Source organism: Cyphellophora europaea (genome assembly GCF_000365145.1).
Source record: "Cyphellophora europaea CBS 101466 unplaced genomic scaffold supercont1.3, whole genome shotgun sequence".
NCBI classification, from domain to species: Eukaryota; Fungi; Ascomycota; class Eurotiomycetes; order Chaetothyriales; family Cyphellophoraceae; genus Cyphellophora; species Cyphellophora europaea.
Window position 1 is genome coordinate 853,201 of NW_008481809.1, and position 16,506 is coordinate 869,706.

Below are 16,506 nucleotides of genomic sequence, written 5' to 3' on the forward strand. Positions count from 1 at the left end.
GGGCCCCTGATAAGGCATGACACACGGCAATGTAGCTGGATGGACTTCCCCGCGAGGAACTGCTCCAGCGTCGAAATTGTAGCGGGAGCTGTTCGCAATTCTCTCCAATCGCTGTTGAATGTCACGATAAATCGAGTCGAGCTGCATGCCTCCACTACCAATCTTCCATGATCTTTGCAGTCGATAGGGAAGAAGTCGCAGTGTGTCAAGTCGATTATTTCTCACTTGATTAAGTTCGTGCCGCCCGTTCAGTATTAGCGTGATTTTCACTGCCTGATTCGATCGAGGTTCATTTTAATCAGGATGGCAGTCAGCGATGCACAAGTTCGACAATAGCACCGAAGAGACGCCAAAGCTCCACGAGACTCGCATGATGGAGGCTCTGACTCTATGAGGTGAAGAGAACGACATGTCTTATCCTGACGGAGTTGCGATGCCGCTGGACGTGGGAGCCGGGGCTGATGATTGAGATTTCTTTGCTTCGGTGTCGAGTTCCAAAGTCACCTAAGTAGGGTAAGTATCTCGGTTGGCCCCAGTGCTCGCGTAGCATGTATTTCAATTCACTTACTGGGCCGTCGTTGACCAGGCTGACCTGCATCATGGCTTGGAACACGCCGTCCTTGACCCTAGACGCTTGGTACAGTGCCTGAACCTGTGAGAAGAAGTAGTCGTACAGCTCCTTGGCCACCTCTGATCTCGCACTCCCGTGGAAATCCGGCTTGTTGCCTTTCTTGGTGTTTGCGTAGAGGGTGAACTGGGAGACGCAGAGCACCTCTCCTTCGATATCTTGGACGCTTTTCTTCCAGTTGGAGTCGCCGTCATCGGGCCAGAGCTTCATCTTCAAGACCTTCGAGGCCATGGACTCACAGTCTTTCTTGGTGTCATTGGGACCGATGGCAGCAAGCACTAGTATTCCTTTCCCAATCGAGGACACCACCTGGTTGTCAACTGTGACAGACCCGGAGAGGACTCGCTGCAACACAGCCTTCATTGCGATTAAAGAAGTGTCCAATAGCGGCCCAGTAGCATGCGGGCCGCTTCACATCAAATGGGCGGTAATTGAGCTCTCGTGTAGTTAGTCTGGCACAACGTGAACGCGCTCTGAAGACCTCAAATTTGGTGAGGATAGAGCTTAGTCAAGGCGAGTGTCCGATCAGATGACTTGTCCCTTCTTCAGACGCGGTCTATGGTGCTTGACACGTATACTCGTCGACATGGACCGAATTTCTTGTCACGGAGTTTGGTGTGAGGCCGAACTTTCCCCAATTAGGTTAGCGTGACTGCGGCACAGCACGCTCAGCTGCAGTCGCAGGTTGCAGGTGCAGGTGCGGCGCGACAGGGTGCCTGCATGCGACACCTCACCCGCCATCTCGACCACGATACGCCTTCTTTCTCCCTTCTTATCCGCCGTCCACGCTCGCGCTCAATGCAAATGAGATAACAACGCCCGCCATGGCTTCGCGGAAGATTCAACAGGAAATCGATAAGACCTTCAAGAAGGTTGACGAAGGCATCGAAGACTTCAATGGCATCTACGAAAAGATCTACTCGTCGTCAAATGCGGCTCAGAAAGACAAACTGGAGGATAACTTGAAGAGAGAAATCAAGAAACTGCAGCGGTCACGAGATCAGATCAAGACTTGGGCAGCCGGCAACGATGTCAAGGACAAGACACAGTTACTGGAGTACCGGAAGAAGATCGAGAAGGTTTGCATGTCCGCAACATGTTGTTTCAGCAGTACTGACCATTGCGCAGTGTATGGAGACGTTCAAGGCTGTCGAAAAGGAAATGAAGACAAAGGCATTCTCCAAGGAAGGGCTGTCGCAGAACATCAAGCAAGATCCTAAGGAGAAGGAGCGGCAAGAGCTATGCGATTTCCTTACCGACCAGCTCGACGAGATCAACCGAATATTGACGGAAGAGTTGGAACCTGAGGCGGGCTCGCTACAAGTTGCACTCAAGAAGAAGCAGAAGGACACCTCGAAAGCCGACCGACTCGCCGAGATTGAACAGTTCACCGACACCTACCAATGGCACGAATCTCGACTACAATTGGTGCTACGGTCACTCCAGAATGCCAATCTCGACAACGATCTAGTAGCAGCCATCAAGGGGGATATTGAGGAAGTGGTCAAGGAGGTGAGAGAGCCGGATTTCGATCCCGATGCATACGAGGGTATCTACGATGACCTGAACTTGGACAATGAGGAAGCCCAATTCGGCCTGGCCAATGAACTCGATCATATCTCGTCACAGGATGCACAGTCTATACAAGATCATGATGAGCCTGAACCTCCGGCTCCGCCAAAGAAGACCAAGTCTGATCCTCCCACCGCACGACGACCCTCTACCCAGCTCAAATCCCCCCTACCCGCTCTGGCGACTCTGAACAACATGCCCCCGCCACCTTCAATACCCAAGGATCCGACTATGAAGCCTGCGCCCATACCGAATCGGCCACCAGGCGAGACACTCAAGTACGCCTCAGCTGCGGCGGCTGCGGCAGCGAGTGACAAGTCTGGCATGGGAATCAACCCACTTCCAGCTCCCGTCAACACCAGTCCTGCCCCATCCATGCCGCCTTTACCGGCCCCTGTCAAGACGTCATCTGTCAGCTCACCATCGACAGCGCCCGCGCAACCGTCAGAAGCGTCAGCAACTCCGCCTGTAGCAACCGAAACACCTGCTCAGGAAAGCAACGAATCCAAGTCTCCCACATTGAGCGCCACCAGCGCGCCTGGAGCAAGCGTGCCCAGCAGCATACCCCCAACGCCCGCCATGGATATGGCCGAAGCGGTACAAGAGCCCGTAATTGCCGATGATGTTGCGGCAACTAATGGCGAATCTCACGAGGAGTCGGAGGAATCAATATATCATCTTCCACCGGGGCTACAGGATCTGCTGGACTCGTTCGAGACGACCAAGAGTAGGGTGTCACAGCCTCCGTCGCAGCTCTCTCGGATTTTGCAGGCTTCACAAGAGACATGCCCGGAGCCGCTGGATGCTGATCGACCGCAACATTACCGACCCACCTTCAAATACAACACGCCCGCGCATTATCCTCAAGATGTACTGCCTATCTTTGATGATCCGGCTTTGTACGACAACCAGCGGATGGAGACAGATACTTTGTTCTACATCTTCTACTATCGGCAGAATACTTATCAACAATGGCTGGCGGCACGTGCGCTCAAGAATCAGAGTTGGCGGTTTCACAAACAATACCAGACCTGGTTTCAGCGACACGAGGAGCCGAAGTCAATTACCGAAGAATTCGAGCAAGGAACCTATCGGTTCTTTGACTACGAATCTACATGGTAAGTGACAAATTGCCTGCGGTTCCCCACCTTACTAACAGACGTAGGATGAATCGCCGAAAGGCCGACTTCAAGTTCGTGTACAAATTCCTCGAAGACGACTTGTGAGGAAGTGTAATTACATAGTAGCTCGAAATCATGGTCTTCGGTCCAGTCCATCGAAGTCGAGCGTGTGCTGCATAGCAGCTTATCACCAATCAGAAGCAGCTTTTTGAGCCGCATCCCCTCACCGTGCTCGGTTTCAGGCTACGTAGCGTCCTGGAACTATCCATCGGACTCTGTTTGCAGCTTGTCTTGTCAGTGGACGGACGGGTGACTTAAGACAAGAAGTGCTGCCTGACTTCGCCTCGCTGCATAGTACCACTGACCTTGTGACAGCGGCACGATCGGGGCGATGCAAAGAAGGCAACCTCACTAACTGTCTGCGCTAACCCGCATTTAGCCATGTTCGGACGTTCCTCGCTTCGAAGGCCTTTCTTTGCCAAATCACTGCCGCGATCCATCTCACAGTCCATTCACAAACGACCCAAACCCGTCCGAGGCATCTTGATGCCCCTCATATGGTTCGCATCCATCTCGTCTTGGCTCTATCAAGGATCCATCTTCGCAACCGTCTCCTCTGATACGCCAGGCTGAAGTCCGACTCTTCCTTCCCTGCAGCTTCGATACTTCAGCTCGTGTTTTAGGTCTATAGTCGAACTTCAGGAAGCCTGTCTGTATGCCAACGCATGAAGTTTGGGGGCGGAGTACTGCCTATTACCATTTCGGGCTCGGCAGTGTCTGCCTCTGTTATCGCTGGGATAGACCACATGACGATCAGTCCACGCAACACAAAGCTCCTGAACCTCCCGCGGCGAGGCAGCGAATCTGATAACAGCGTTACTCAACCTTCTAACCTGAAAATGAGCCGTGGCGATCGCCTTGCGGTTGCAACCAACTCCCAAACTTCTCAGCCTCAGCAGTTTGTCCGACACTGGAAGATCCTCATGGCCTTCCGCGAATGCTTGTATTCCTGGCGTACTACACCTTTATTGAACCACTTCTTTAGGCCGGTCGGTGGCCGCCTCTACTTGCTGGAACTCACGGCAAGTCTGTCCAGAATCTCTTAAGAATGAGGCTGAATGGGACGTGGTAGCAACGTGCCGCCCAATCGACGTCCAGGCTCGAATCTTGATCGGCACTAGTTCCCAGCCAGGTCTCTAATGTGCCAAACTTGCAGAGTGCCTAGACAGGCCGCATAGCCTTCATTCTACTGGTTTGTTTGCCTCCTTGACTCGAGTACCGAGGACCTCACATAAAGCTCGCACAGGTCGCCCCTACGGCCTGAGTCTTGCTATGGTCTCTTCCCCTACAGACAAGGCTAGAAAGTACCACAGGCTTCAAACCCCTTGTCATCCTCTTCCCAAAAACCAGGCTATATCTCATTCGGCACAGCGCCTACATCCTATCGGAGACCCTCACCCTACTCGTTGCTGTTGCATCGACCGCCTTGTTCTTGATCAAACGGGCCTGACTGAGCCTGCTACACCAGATGACAATGGCGATGACATACACTCGCCATCAGACTTTTAGCCAACAATTCGGCGACCCTATGGCTTATCAACCGCCGTATTACCACCATGAGCTTCATTCTGGGGACAACGAGTCTCTGTTCTCCCGCTGCCAACCTCGCTTCGTGGGAGCTGATCGCCATGCCGTGTCGAGCTTCAACATGTACGAACAATCCTGTTTCAGTCATCCAAGCCACGCTCCCCACACCGGGTTCTTTCCTGCGAGTCCTAATGACAATGACGACTACAGCAACAGCTACTCGACTGGCACAACGCCTCGGTCTAGTGTCGACAGCTCTCCGAGAGAGAAGCATTACAAACCAATCCTCTTTCAACAACCACATCGGCATGATCAAGACAGGCTCTCCGGCTCCGTGGAGCCCGTCTCAACTAAGACGCTCCTCGTCCCGACAAAGCCTCACTGCATTCATCCAGACTGCCTCGACGCCTCGGGCCAGCCGCAGAAGTTCTTCTCCAGGAAGGCGGATGTCGGCCGGCATGTCCGGTCTCAGCATGAGCGAAACTACATCGACTGTCCCAAGAACCGCTGCGCACGCAAAGGGGACGGTGGTTTCACAAGACAAGATCACCTCAAAGAACATCTGAGACAATACCATCAGGAGAAGCTTGCGAAGAGAGCCAGCGGGTCGGGTTCCAGAAGGACGACTTCCAGACACGTGTGACCGTCAGAGAGTGGGCAGCGTACCGTCATCATGGGAGAGGACAGCTTGGACTAGGTGCACGTCTCTAAGGAGGCATCTGCTTGGTGTGATGTACACTCCGTCGTTGTCGGTGTGGATTCCACAAGCTTGGAATTGGCGCTCAGGACTTATGATTCTCTCACGGTTAACGAATTAACGATACTATCTGTACCTCGATATTTGAAGGATTCATGGAGGGTGCTCCATTGAAATGTACCTCATAAAGTTGTGAGGAGATGGCCGCTCGCTTCATCTGTCTTTAGACGCGTTCTATAGACACTCAAATAGCCTATACTACGGTTGCATGATATCGTCGGAGTTGTGTTGCGGCATCTATGCTGTTGTACACCCTGGCTCACGACAATAGAGTCCTCCCTATCACTTCTTCCATCAGCAACCACCATCAACGCAGACGAAGCCGCGGCCTACGTGGAAGCCACAGACTGAGGACCAAGGAACGATGCCAACAGATGCAAGAAGCCACCATACTTACCGTTCGGTCGAGACGGTCACCGCAGAATCTCATAGTACATCACACTCTGTCGATTGCTCAATCCGCGTAGGTAGCCGCTCATGCCCCCCGCTCCAATACCACACCGTACCGAACTTGTTGACGCTCCCTCAGAGTTCCCGTGCTTCCTTCGCCAGTCGTTGAGTGTTCTGCAGAGCCTCCAGCACATAGCCCGTAGGGTACGGACCTCCTCAAGCTGAACGGTGAACACAACGATGTGCTCGACAAACCTCTAATACGGCACTGCACCAACCCGAAATTAGCTGAGGTCCCACGTCAGAACTGGAAGCTAAGCATGCCTCTGCCTCCAGGGTCGACCAATTGGCTGTTCCCAGGACTCTTCCCCGTACGCATTTGCCGAAGTTGCACAAGCAGCATACTCCACGTTTGACCTCAAAGGGCGGTAAGAGCCTCATCTAGAGAGGATCATGGCGTGTGTACTACAGGCGCGGGTAGATCAGCGCTCAATCGCGATCCTCTGAAGAGGTCTTGCGGAGAGGCGTGCTCCGGGTGACGGTCGTATAGCGAGCAAGGAGCTGGTGATGTGTTCCTGGCCTTCTGGGCGCCCGATCGCGGCATACCTAAACCATCATAGTACACTATCCATATCTCGAGCTTCCGGCGAACAGGCGCGTATCGCTTGACATGACTCAGTGTTGGTGGTGTCTGACCGGGCATTCACGTTGCTGTTCGGGTGTAGAGAGTCAGGCTGGCAGCTGCGGATTAACAATTGACGCCACACGTATACGCGGTGTGGATCATCACGAAGTGGATATTTATACAGCCCGCCCCCACGCAACCACCACGGACACCCGCGAACATCTGAGGGTGTTCAACACCAGCTAGAAAACGATCGACAACGGCAAACCGCCGAGATAGTAACCTTGAGCAACGTCACTGTTCACTTCTCTATCCTGACCCAGTGCCAGAAACACCCACACACCCACCCGACAGCCCCCGCCTCCTAGCATACTCAGCAGGCGGCCCCCCCTCCTACTTCAGTATCGATTTGCACCACAATGGCAACAACGCCAAAACGCATCATCTTCACCGGCGGCTCCGGCAAAGCCGGGCGCAACCTGATCCCGCTCCTGCAAGCCTCGGGCCACCACATCCTCAACCTCGACCTCCAACCCCTGCAAACCGGCCCTCCCCCGCCCGGCGCCCCCACCGCCTCCCGCGTGCACACCATCCGCACCGACCTCACCTCCTCCGGCCAAGTCTTCAACGCCCTCACCTCACACTTCAGCCCCTCGGAGCCCCTCCCGCCGCACCTCCCGCCGGTCCCAGACGCCCTCCTCCATTTCGCCGGCTACTCCACCCCGCTCCAGGCGCCCGACAACGAGACCTTCCGCGTCAACGTCCTGGGTCTGCACAACGTGCTCGAAGCGGCGTGTAAACTGGGCGTTCGCAAGGTCGTCGTCGCCAGCAGCGTGACCGTGTACGGCGTCACGTTCGCGCAGGGCCCCGCGGAGTTCGCGTACTTCCCCGTCGACGAGGAGGCGCCCACGGAGCCGGAGGATACGTACGCGCTCAGCAAGGTGTGCGGGGAGCGCGTGTGCGCGAGCTTCGCGAAACGGTTTCGGGAGAGGGGCGTGGACGTCTATGTGTTGAGGATTGGGCGGGTGGTGGCGCCCGAGGAGTACAGGGAACCGGGCGGGCTGTGGCAGGGGTACGTGGAGCGGCCGGGGGAGTGGGCGGGCCATGGGTGGAGTTATGTGGATGTGAGGGATCTGGGGGCCATGTTGGAGAGGTGTTTGGAGGTGGATGGGTTGGGGTTCAGGGTGTGGAATGCGGTGAATGATGGTGTGAGTTGCTATGAGGACGTGAATGGGCTGTTGGGGAGGGAGATGCCCGGGGTGGAGTTTAGGAGGGCCTTGAAGGCGAGGGAGGCGCCGATCAGTAATAGGAGGATCAAGGAGGAGTTGGGGTGGCGGCAGAAGTACGACTGGGTGGATTTGGTGGACCCGAGTTGGGAGCAGGGGAAGCGGGAGGAGATGCTGAAGCGGGAGGAGATGCTGAAGCGGGAGGAGGAGGAGCGGAAGAGCAAGGCTGCGCCGTGAGGGTCTGGTTGAGTCGTGAAGTATGGAACCATAAGATCAAGGGCAAGGCTCAGCCCTGAGGGTTTCACTGGGAGCCGAGGAGTCGCAAGTCTAGTCAATGCTTTCAAAGCTCCTACACATGGAGGTAAAGACAGTGTCTATGGTATATGAATACACTTCTGAGAAAGAATGGCCATGCCGTTCTGGCTGAAACAGATACTCCCACTTAGAATTTCAGTCGACCCAGTTCTCCGGAGAAGCATGGGCGGATCTCCCCACGCTTCGCGCCTTACCCCGGTTCAAATACTCGGCACACTCATGGCCACTGCCGCGCAGGAGACCTTCACAGTCAAAGTCCTTCTTGCACAAGGCACAGTACTTCTGGTTCCGCGCGAAATGGCACTCACGCTGCTGCTCGTTATCGAAAGTCTCTTCACAGAGGTAACAGGTCACAGGCGGAAGGTCGGCATTGGGGAGAGTGGATGACGTGGCGAGGACTTGAGGCGCCTTGAATTCAATTGTGGCTCGTAGGGGCAGTAGGGCCCTGAGTGCTTCTTCTGGGACGCTGTAATTCGAAGAAGGGCCATTTGAGGTGAAGATATGGTCAAAGGAAGCTCCACTGGGGTTGACCGGCTGATCGAGGTTTGCCAGGTTGATAGTTACGTTGAGTCCTCGCTTCTGCAGTTCGCGGCCCGCCTCGTACCAGTTCATGCGTGGTTGAGACTCGTCCCCGAGGTTGGGCAGATCAGCATTGTCAGATGTACGTCCGTTACGTCGGCGGTGACGGTTGCGGTCTGGGAGGCTACTGGCGATTGTAGTCTCGGCAGACTCAGCATTGTTGCTGCGGCTGCGGTCTTGTCGGGGATCCCGAGCCATGTTGTCGGGGTCTGAATCGGAGTCTGTGATAACGACCGAGGAGTCGGAAGGAGCGTATAGAGACGGGGGAGGAGTGATGGTTTCTTGCGGGAGCTGAATGATGACTGGGGGTTGATTTCCGCGACGTTTTCTGGATGCGGCTTGGTTGGATTGAGACACCGAGCTCGGGACTGTATCTTCGGCCTGATGTGGGCGATGTTTATGCCTGCGTCTGCGTTTCTGACCGGGGGTTAGTTCCAGAGGTTGATAAGCTGCGTCTGAGCCTCGTCCGGATGCGAAGGAAGCACGGGGCGAGATCCCTGCAAACCAGCCCAAGACTTTATGGTCCTGGTATCGTCGACTGCTTACACTCATCTAGTGATGCAAAAGGCATGTTTGGGTTCAACCGAACCCATGGTGTGCTGCCTAAGGTTATATGCCTTCTGTAGAAGACAAATGGACGATAAAGTAGACGAACTAGGCTGCCAGCAGATCAGCAACGCTGTTCACGACCTTCAGACGGGTGTTGGACGCGGCGACGCGCTCGTGTCGGGCAGTAATCGCCAGGCTGAATCGGACACTGGCCCCAGAAGGACTGCACATGTAGTTGGAGAAAGTACAGCACAAGAGATACAGCACGTGTGAAACCCTCATTGGCCCAAGGCAACAAGGCAACTGCTGTGGGTCGCAACGACCACGTTCGCAGGACCGAGCGAGCCGTGGCTTCGAAAACGAGCACAGTTGATAGGCTCAATATCTCGTATATCTTGGAAGGTTGCGACCGGTGAGTTGATGATGTTGGCCGCCCAATGTTGCCTCTCGTCACCAGACTTGGGCGATACCACATCCAGGATAAAGCCCGTTCAGATAACGCGACCGAAGTGCGAACAAGGGCGACTCTGCTCAATTACTGCCATCTGGGTGAGTTGAGGGTCTAAAGCCACTTGATTTGTGCCTGCGCCTGGGCTGTGTGACAAGCAGCGCAGCCAGTGTCTCGTTCTCGCATTGCTCAGGCTACGCCAATCCTGCATTGACCTTTGCTCTGTGACCGATTAGACGGTAGCATGACATACAGTGCCTGTGTACCCTTGACAAGCGACGATGCCAGGCCATTTCCCAACCTTATGTTTCCTGCTGAAGAGGGTGACCGAGAGGATAGCTGATGAGCACACCGTGCGTCTGGCTCCAAGGAACAGGCAAGCTCGTCTGTGTGCCATCAGGATCTATCATCCAGCCTCTTGATTCCTGAGACTATGTTTGTATACATCCGTATCTCATTGTGTAAAGGTCCAGTAACCTGGATTAAGCTGTTCCTAATGTACGTTGTTTGTCTCGCAACAGCAGAATCGATGGCTCCCGCCCACACTCACACTCCACAAAGGCTCACGCCGGCTTCCCCGGTGCCGTCTTTGAATCGGCATTAGGTAGTTGCCTACATCTCCGACGTCGCATTGACGGCCGCAACTCACGAGCTGCTCGTTGAATTGCTCCCAAAGCTGGCCGATGACAAAGTTGGCCCTCCCATCAACCCGCTCTCGGAAGCCCAAAAAGCATGCTGACTGATGATCTCATCTTTGACCGCCGCGTATCCGATGGTTCTCGGATGGAACGCCTTCATGAACTTCGTCTTGAGCATTTCCTTCTTGTCGTCCGCCCAGTCCTTGAGTTCTTGCATCAGATCGCGCGGGTAGATAGCGCCATTCACGCCAGCGTCCGGGTTCTCCTCCACGGCTTGCGCAAAGGCACATTCCAATTCCGTGTATGGGTCTTCGCAGAAAGCCTCGTCACGCCGGGTGTGGTCGGCGGGTGGATCGTTCGCGGGGTCGCGCGGGTCGATGCTCGTTCCGTCGGGTTGAATGTCTCTGCCCCACGGCAGGAAGAACCAAGCTCCGCCAACGTTCGCGATGTCATCGCCCTCGGTTGGCTCACAGAAGCGATGGCCTTCGAAGAGAGTGTCGATGTCGATGTAGCGAATGCGTTTCCGGACTCCTTGGTTGTCAAGTTGCTGCTGAGCTTCTTGCACGGCTTCCTGAATCATTGCATTGAAGGCGCGAACGCCTCTGTTGATTCGTTGCCGGAGCGCCATGGTAAGGGGAGGAGCGAAGTATTCCGGCTCGAGGTTGTAGTGTTCGAGGATGCCGATCGTTGTCGAGTCGCACCGATCATTAGCTTCGGAAAAGAACGCGGCGTAGCCGGTCACGACCAATGTAAAGTCCGCGGATGCTGTGTCGAGAATGTCCATATAGGCTGTCAGGAGGTTGCGGGACAATCCATTCTGGTCACCATTGCCAGGATTTGTGATCCCAGCAAGAGTCTCTGCACGCCTCAACTTTTCCTCACACCTTGACGAGTAACGGGGCAAGATTCCGAGAATGCACCACTTGACAACGCCGCTGAAGCCAAGATCGTTACCTCCGATGGACAGTGTAGCAAAATCGTAACTTGAGGAGTCGATCGTCCTGAGCATCTCAACCTGGGAGGTCCGATCTTTGCTTGGACTTTGGTTGATGTGTGTGATGAGATCTCCGGTGCAAGACAGGAAGTCGAGTTTTCCGCTGAGGACGCTAACCGATCTTTCAAGCTGGAATGGATATGCGTTGGTTGTTGTCAGGCACTTGCGGTTGGGGTCGCGAGGATTTTCGTAACCACCTCCTGCTCCGACCCCTGCAGAGTAGGAATCACCCAATGCCACCCACGTTGGCTGATCGGGAAACTCTGGCGACCATGGATTGGGATTAGACGGCGAGTCAGTACCTCTCTCGGTATTGTCGCCGGGATCTATAAGTGGACATTAACGAATGTTGCGACACATTGAAGGGCCAGCAACGTACCGTAAGCAGGCAAGTCTGGATTCTGATCAGGATCATCTTGCCCGGAGCCATCGCCATTGCAATCATCGTTGAACTGCGTCCACGCCTGGTTGGTAACAGGGTCAATGTAGTGCAGATCAGCAAATCCATTGCCTGTGAAATCAGGGTAGTACTGATTGGCTCCACGAGACTGGCCATCATAGTACTTGCCCATGGGATCCCAGTGGAATTTGCTTCCACTTTGGCGCTCGTTCTCAGGCAGCTCACCGCCATTCATCCAGACAGAGACATCGCCATTGAACTTATCAACCCAGATATAGTCGGCTTTACCGTCGCCATCGATATCCGCGAATCGGATGTTTGCACGATCCTTTGAAGGTTCCGCGAATTTGACCTGTCCAACATCGCGCAGTCCGCCCGGTTCGTTGATCAATGCTGTCGTTCGGCCATTACGCTCAATACAAAGGTAATCTAGGACATGTTAGCTCGGTACATGGCGACACGAGATAGCACAGTGATGGATCTGTACGTCCAGTGGCAAAGGGCGCAGATGACAGAGTCCACTACTCCAACGAAGGGATTTTCAAACTCACCTGCTCGTCCGTTCCCTGAGATATCTGCAAACCGCAGTCCGAGGTCGAACAGGCCAACACCCCACCCTTCGCGACAGAGACGGGATATACCTTGGACGTTACCACGAAATTCGAACGTGGGAGTTCGTCCATTGTTGCTGTTGAATGTGTTCTCCCACCACTCGACGGCACCAGAGAACCGGTCAACGTAAAGTACATCGCATTTGCCGTCACCATTCCAGTCAGCGAGGTGCAGACCTTTTCTGTCGCGGTTGAAGCTGTAGACAGGTACAGGATGCTGCCCCCAGTTCGGTGGGTCGGCAATGTTCTCGTACAGTGTCATCTCGCCAGTGGATCGGAACCAGACATAGTCGTCACGACCATTGCCTGTCATGTCACAGTAGCGATTGCCATCTCCTCTCAGCTTCGTGCCTCCTTCACCCTTGTTCCTCCAGGCCTCGATTTTGATCCGCGAGTTTATAGTTGGATCAAGGCCGAGGCGGAAGGGTTCGACCTTGACCCGTGCATAGTCGTACCCACCATAGGCCCAGATTCGCGCAAATCTGATCTGATCTCGTGCGCCGTCTTCTCCCATTCCGCCATGGGCGCATCTAGCCTGGATCCAATGAGGCGCCATGCCTTTGCCGACACCTCGAGAGTTCGTCCAGATATCGGACGCTCCTCGTTCGTCTAGCCAGACCCAATCGTCACGGTGATCACCATTGATGTCGACAAATTGAGTACCATCGATGTTGCCCTTGCCCTTGCCGGTGAAGACAATACCCAAGTCTTGCCAATACTCTGCACTTTCCATGCCGATGCCGCCGTTACGCCAACAGGTAATGTCGCCGTTGAAGTCTGTACGACAGTAGTCCAGTCGCCCATCTCCATCGATATCCGCCAATTTCACTTGACGCTGTTCTGTTGCCATTGGAGGAGAAAAGAAGGTGTTGACATATTTGAACTGTGGTGGGCTACCTCCTTGATTGATGGAGACAAACATCTTCCCATCAAGGCCGATGCATATAAAGTCGTCTAAGCAGGGTCCAGGGGTTAGTGTTGGATCGCCGAGCAGGAAAGGCAAATGGACTTACCAAGGCCGTCACCATTGACATCCCCCCAACGAACGCCTCGGGCACGGCAGCCCTGACCCGGCTCATTGACAAAGAACTCTTTGCTTTCGAGAAAATTCTGCTGATCGTTGACGTAGACGAACATCCTCGCTTTGCCTTGCCCTCCAAAATTCTTTTCTGGATCAATGTAGACAACCAGGTCATCAAGTGCTCCCGATGGATCAGGATTACCTCCTTGATTGACAAGCTGAGCGAAGGAGACTTCATTCGTGTCAAGTTGAATACCTCCGATAGCTTGTTCCAGGATCTGTCCCATCGGTTCGCTGTTATGGCAGTACTGGCCGTCATGGTCGCCACTTCCCACCTGTGTCCGCACCGGTGCTGTCAGCTCTCTTTTGGCGAGGGTATTTGCGTTCAGATTCGCGGCACATGAGTCGTCTTGCTCAGGGAAATCAGGGATGCCGGTATCGATGGGAAGACGGAATTTCTGGTCACCATAAGCGCGCTGAATTGCCGCATCGAAAACCGCAGCCATTTTGCGAAAGCCATCATTGTCGGGATGTGTGCCGTCCACCAGGTCGCCACCAGTGATGAAGCTGCCATCATTCATTTCGGCTAGATATAGAGACTCTCCGTTTGCCCATCGCTGTCTCACCATGGCTCGTATATCATTGTTGATGAGGTTGACGTTCTCATTGCCTCTAGGATTGTCGGAGATGGTGTTCACGAGAAGCGTGGACAGCACGACGACGGCGCCCTCACTCTCTCGAAAGATCTTGTCAATCATGCCACTGAGCCTTTCGCGAGCAGTACTGGGCTCGAAGTTTTGTGTAGCGTCGTTAGTCCCAGCATTGATGAGCACGAGGTTGGGCTTTCGTTGAATCACCGCATCAAGACGAGTCCGTACTTGGTCTATGCGATCGCCAGAGACTCCTTCATGCTGCCCATTACGCATGAGTGGTGCTCCAGCATCGTCGTCTCGTTTGTTGTTTCTAAACACCAGTTAGAACTATTTGGGACATTCGAGGAAAGTATCGCAGTAAAAACTGACTGATTGCCGATCATGTTAACTTGATCACCTCGCCATCTTAGCCTGTCACGTAGTGGTTTGCGAAAGCCATTCTTGGGGTTAGATCCCATGCCTCTTACAATCGAAGCACCCAGGGGCAGAATGCGCAGAATAAGACCTCTTGCTTGTCGTGGCTGAAGGTGTGTGACATTGCCGGGAATGATATCAGGATCAAGTTGGAGTAGTCCAAGATCGGTTGTTTGAGGCGTTGGATGCGTGATAGCCAAGTGGAAGCTTGCAACAAGACAGAGTAAGGGAAGAAGACATTTCAAAAGGAAAGACTGCATGTTGAAGGAGTGAATGCCGAGCGCAATGAAGCTTGCGCTGCTAACGTAAACGAATGGATGCCAGAGACGGCAAAATGAGTGGACGCACCCTGAAGGTGCTAGGCAATCGAAACACTGGGAAGGGAGAGTGTTTGGACCGCACTGCGAGTTCAGGTGGCCATGGTCTTGATATATGCGCTCGACATGACGGAAAACCTCGCATGCCTCGCATATGGCCCCCAGAACGTGCGGGAGTATTCGCGTTCAGGCGTACATACGTACCGCTTGGCATGCTTGATTCGATATATGCACTTTCTGTAAAGTGATTGCTGTTGTCGATGTTCTGGCCCCAAATCCGTTCACCTGGGGGCCAGAATCTCCGGTAGGCATACTAAGACCACGACTTGGCGTTGCTTATCGCACGGAAGTGGTTTCCTGTCCTATAGGGCGGCCATGCGAATGCAAGAGATGTTCGGCTGCGGCAGATCGGCTCTCGAATATGTACGGAGGTAACGCGATCGAAAATTGGCCGAGGGTTTTGTCTCATTAGCCATAGTCACTAAGACTAACACGTAGTATACACTACCTGAACATGGTCAATAGCATGTCACCCTTCGCAGGTGATTTGATTGCTACAGGGTCCATCAAGTACCGAGGAACATCGCAGTTCGAGACCGATACAGCATCGGCCTATGGTTTTGTGTGCCGCACAGCCGTTCACCCTGCACGTGGGAAGAGATGTGCCTGGATTATGGTTGTTGGCGTCGATTGAGTGACAGCACAGATGGGAAAACAGCTCTATATGCATAGGTAAGCATTGGAATCCTCTGTTATAAACTGGCCCGTCGAAAGATCCGTAGCTCAAGACACTGCATCTAGCTTGTAAAGAACAGCCTTCATCGGCAGTTATACTATAGTTCAATTGACGCCACGACTTCAACTCCGTGAGCAATAGGCCCTTGCTCGTTGTGCAGGTTCATGAACGATGGAACCCAGGAGCGATTAGGCATCAGTCGACTGCTGTAGGCCGCAACCGAGATGAGCCCAGTCTAGCTGTTCAGTGATCCCCACCGAGTTCCCGGCTACCATTAATATAGCGATGCACGTTCAGACTTTCTGATGCTCTGGCAGGTCCTCCGGAGCTGCGTCGAGTGGGTGCGATCACTTCTTGAATGAATGCAGTCTAGATCGTGTTTTGGGTGTTGCTGAGTAACACGTACCTTGAATGTGACGGCTCTCTGACTCGTGCGCAATCATTGTTCCACGCTGCAGGACTTGGCAGGGGCGTAAAAGCTTCCTCACCCCGCAGCTCAACTGCGGTCAACTCACTAACGGGGTGCAACTTTCAAATTCAGGATCTTTGTGAGTAATCATGGACAGCACCGCATGCTAAGGGGACAGTACCTGACTCTGCGCGTCATTGCAGGAACCGAGGTCATCAGAATTCGCCCCGGGAAAGGCTTGCAGCCCCCGCAACTTGTAGAACGTAAACTTATCGTAGTGCAGAAAATACGGTAAGGTATAGACTTACATGGTCAAGTGACATACAGAGGTGACGTGGTGACGTTATGAGGAGCTCGCGGGGCTGCTGCATCGACTTACTAGGCCGCCGTTTGTGAGGAGCCAGGCGCTTGAGAGGCATCAGTCCCGACCATCGGATAGGCTAGCTTGATCTCCTGAGGTTCCTTCGCAGTCGGACAGAGGGAGCAAGTCGTCAAAGCAGTTGCGTACTCCTGTAC

General features: G+C 54.0%; 6 protein-coding genes across 6 annotated transcripts; 3 read left to right on the top strand and 3 right to left on the bottom strand.

Moving 5' to 3' along the window:
* Positions 1 to 414: 414 nt before the first annotated feature.
* HMPREF1541_03212 (D-tyrosyl-tRNA(Tyr) deacylase) lies at positions 415 to 991 on the bottom strand (the record flags this gene model as incomplete). Its single annotated transcript, XM_008717564.1, has 2 exons — positions 415 to 504; positions 569 to 991. The coding sequence occupies 2 exons, from the start codon at positions 989 to 991 to the stop codon at positions 415 to 417; spliced, it is 513 nt and encodes a 170-aa protein (XP_008715786.1).
* A 461-nt stretch (positions 992 to 1,452) lies between these two features.
* HMPREF1541_03213 (uncharacterized protein) lies at positions 1,453 to 3,426 on the top strand (the record flags this gene model as incomplete). The annotated part of the gene is made up of 3 exons (XM_008717565.1): positions 1,453 to 1,707; positions 1,757 to 3,318; positions 3,366 to 3,426. The coding sequence occupies 3 exons, from the start codon at positions 1,453 to 1,455 to the stop codon at positions 3,424 to 3,426; spliced, it is 1,878 nt and encodes a 625-aa protein (XP_008715787.1).
* A 1,429-nt stretch (positions 3,427 to 4,855) lies between these two features.
* HMPREF1541_03214 (uncharacterized protein) lies at positions 4,856 to 5,551 on the top strand (the record flags this gene model as incomplete). Its single annotated transcript, XM_008717566.1, has 1 exon — positions 4,856 to 5,551. The coding sequence occupies one exon, from the start codon at positions 4,856 to 4,858 to the stop codon at positions 5,549 to 5,551; it is 696 nt and encodes a 231-aa protein (XP_008715788.1).
* A 1,548-nt stretch (positions 5,552 to 7,099) lies between these two features.
* On the top strand, positions 7,100 to 8,143 carry HMPREF1541_03215 (uncharacterized protein; the record flags this gene model as incomplete). The annotated part of the gene is made up of 1 exon (XM_008717567.1): positions 7,100 to 8,143. The coding sequence occupies one exon, from the start codon at positions 7,100 to 7,102 to the stop codon at positions 8,141 to 8,143; it is 1,044 nt and encodes a 347-aa protein (XP_008715789.1).
* Positions 8,144 to 8,356: 213 nt separating this feature from the next.
* HMPREF1541_03216 (uncharacterized protein) lies at positions 8,357 to 8,998 on the bottom strand (the record flags this gene model as incomplete). Its single annotated transcript, XM_008717568.1, has 1 exon — positions 8,357 to 8,998. One exon carries the CDS (start codon positions 8,996 to 8,998, stop codon positions 8,357 to 8,359), a length of 642 nt encoding a protein of 213 aa, XP_008715790.1.
* Positions 8,999 to 10,442: 1,444 nt separating this feature from the next.
* HMPREF1541_03217 (uncharacterized protein) lies at positions 10,443 to 14,788 on the bottom strand (the record flags this gene model as incomplete). The annotated part of the gene is made up of 5 exons (XM_008717569.1): positions 10,443 to 11,755; positions 11,809 to 12,258; positions 12,381 to 13,394; positions 13,454 to 14,424; positions 14,484 to 14,788. The coding sequence occupies 5 exons, from the start codon at positions 14,786 to 14,788 to the stop codon at positions 10,443 to 10,445; spliced, it is 4,053 nt and encodes a 1,350-aa protein (XP_008715791.1).
* Between the last annotated feature and the right edge of the window lie 1,718 nt (positions 14,789 to 16,506).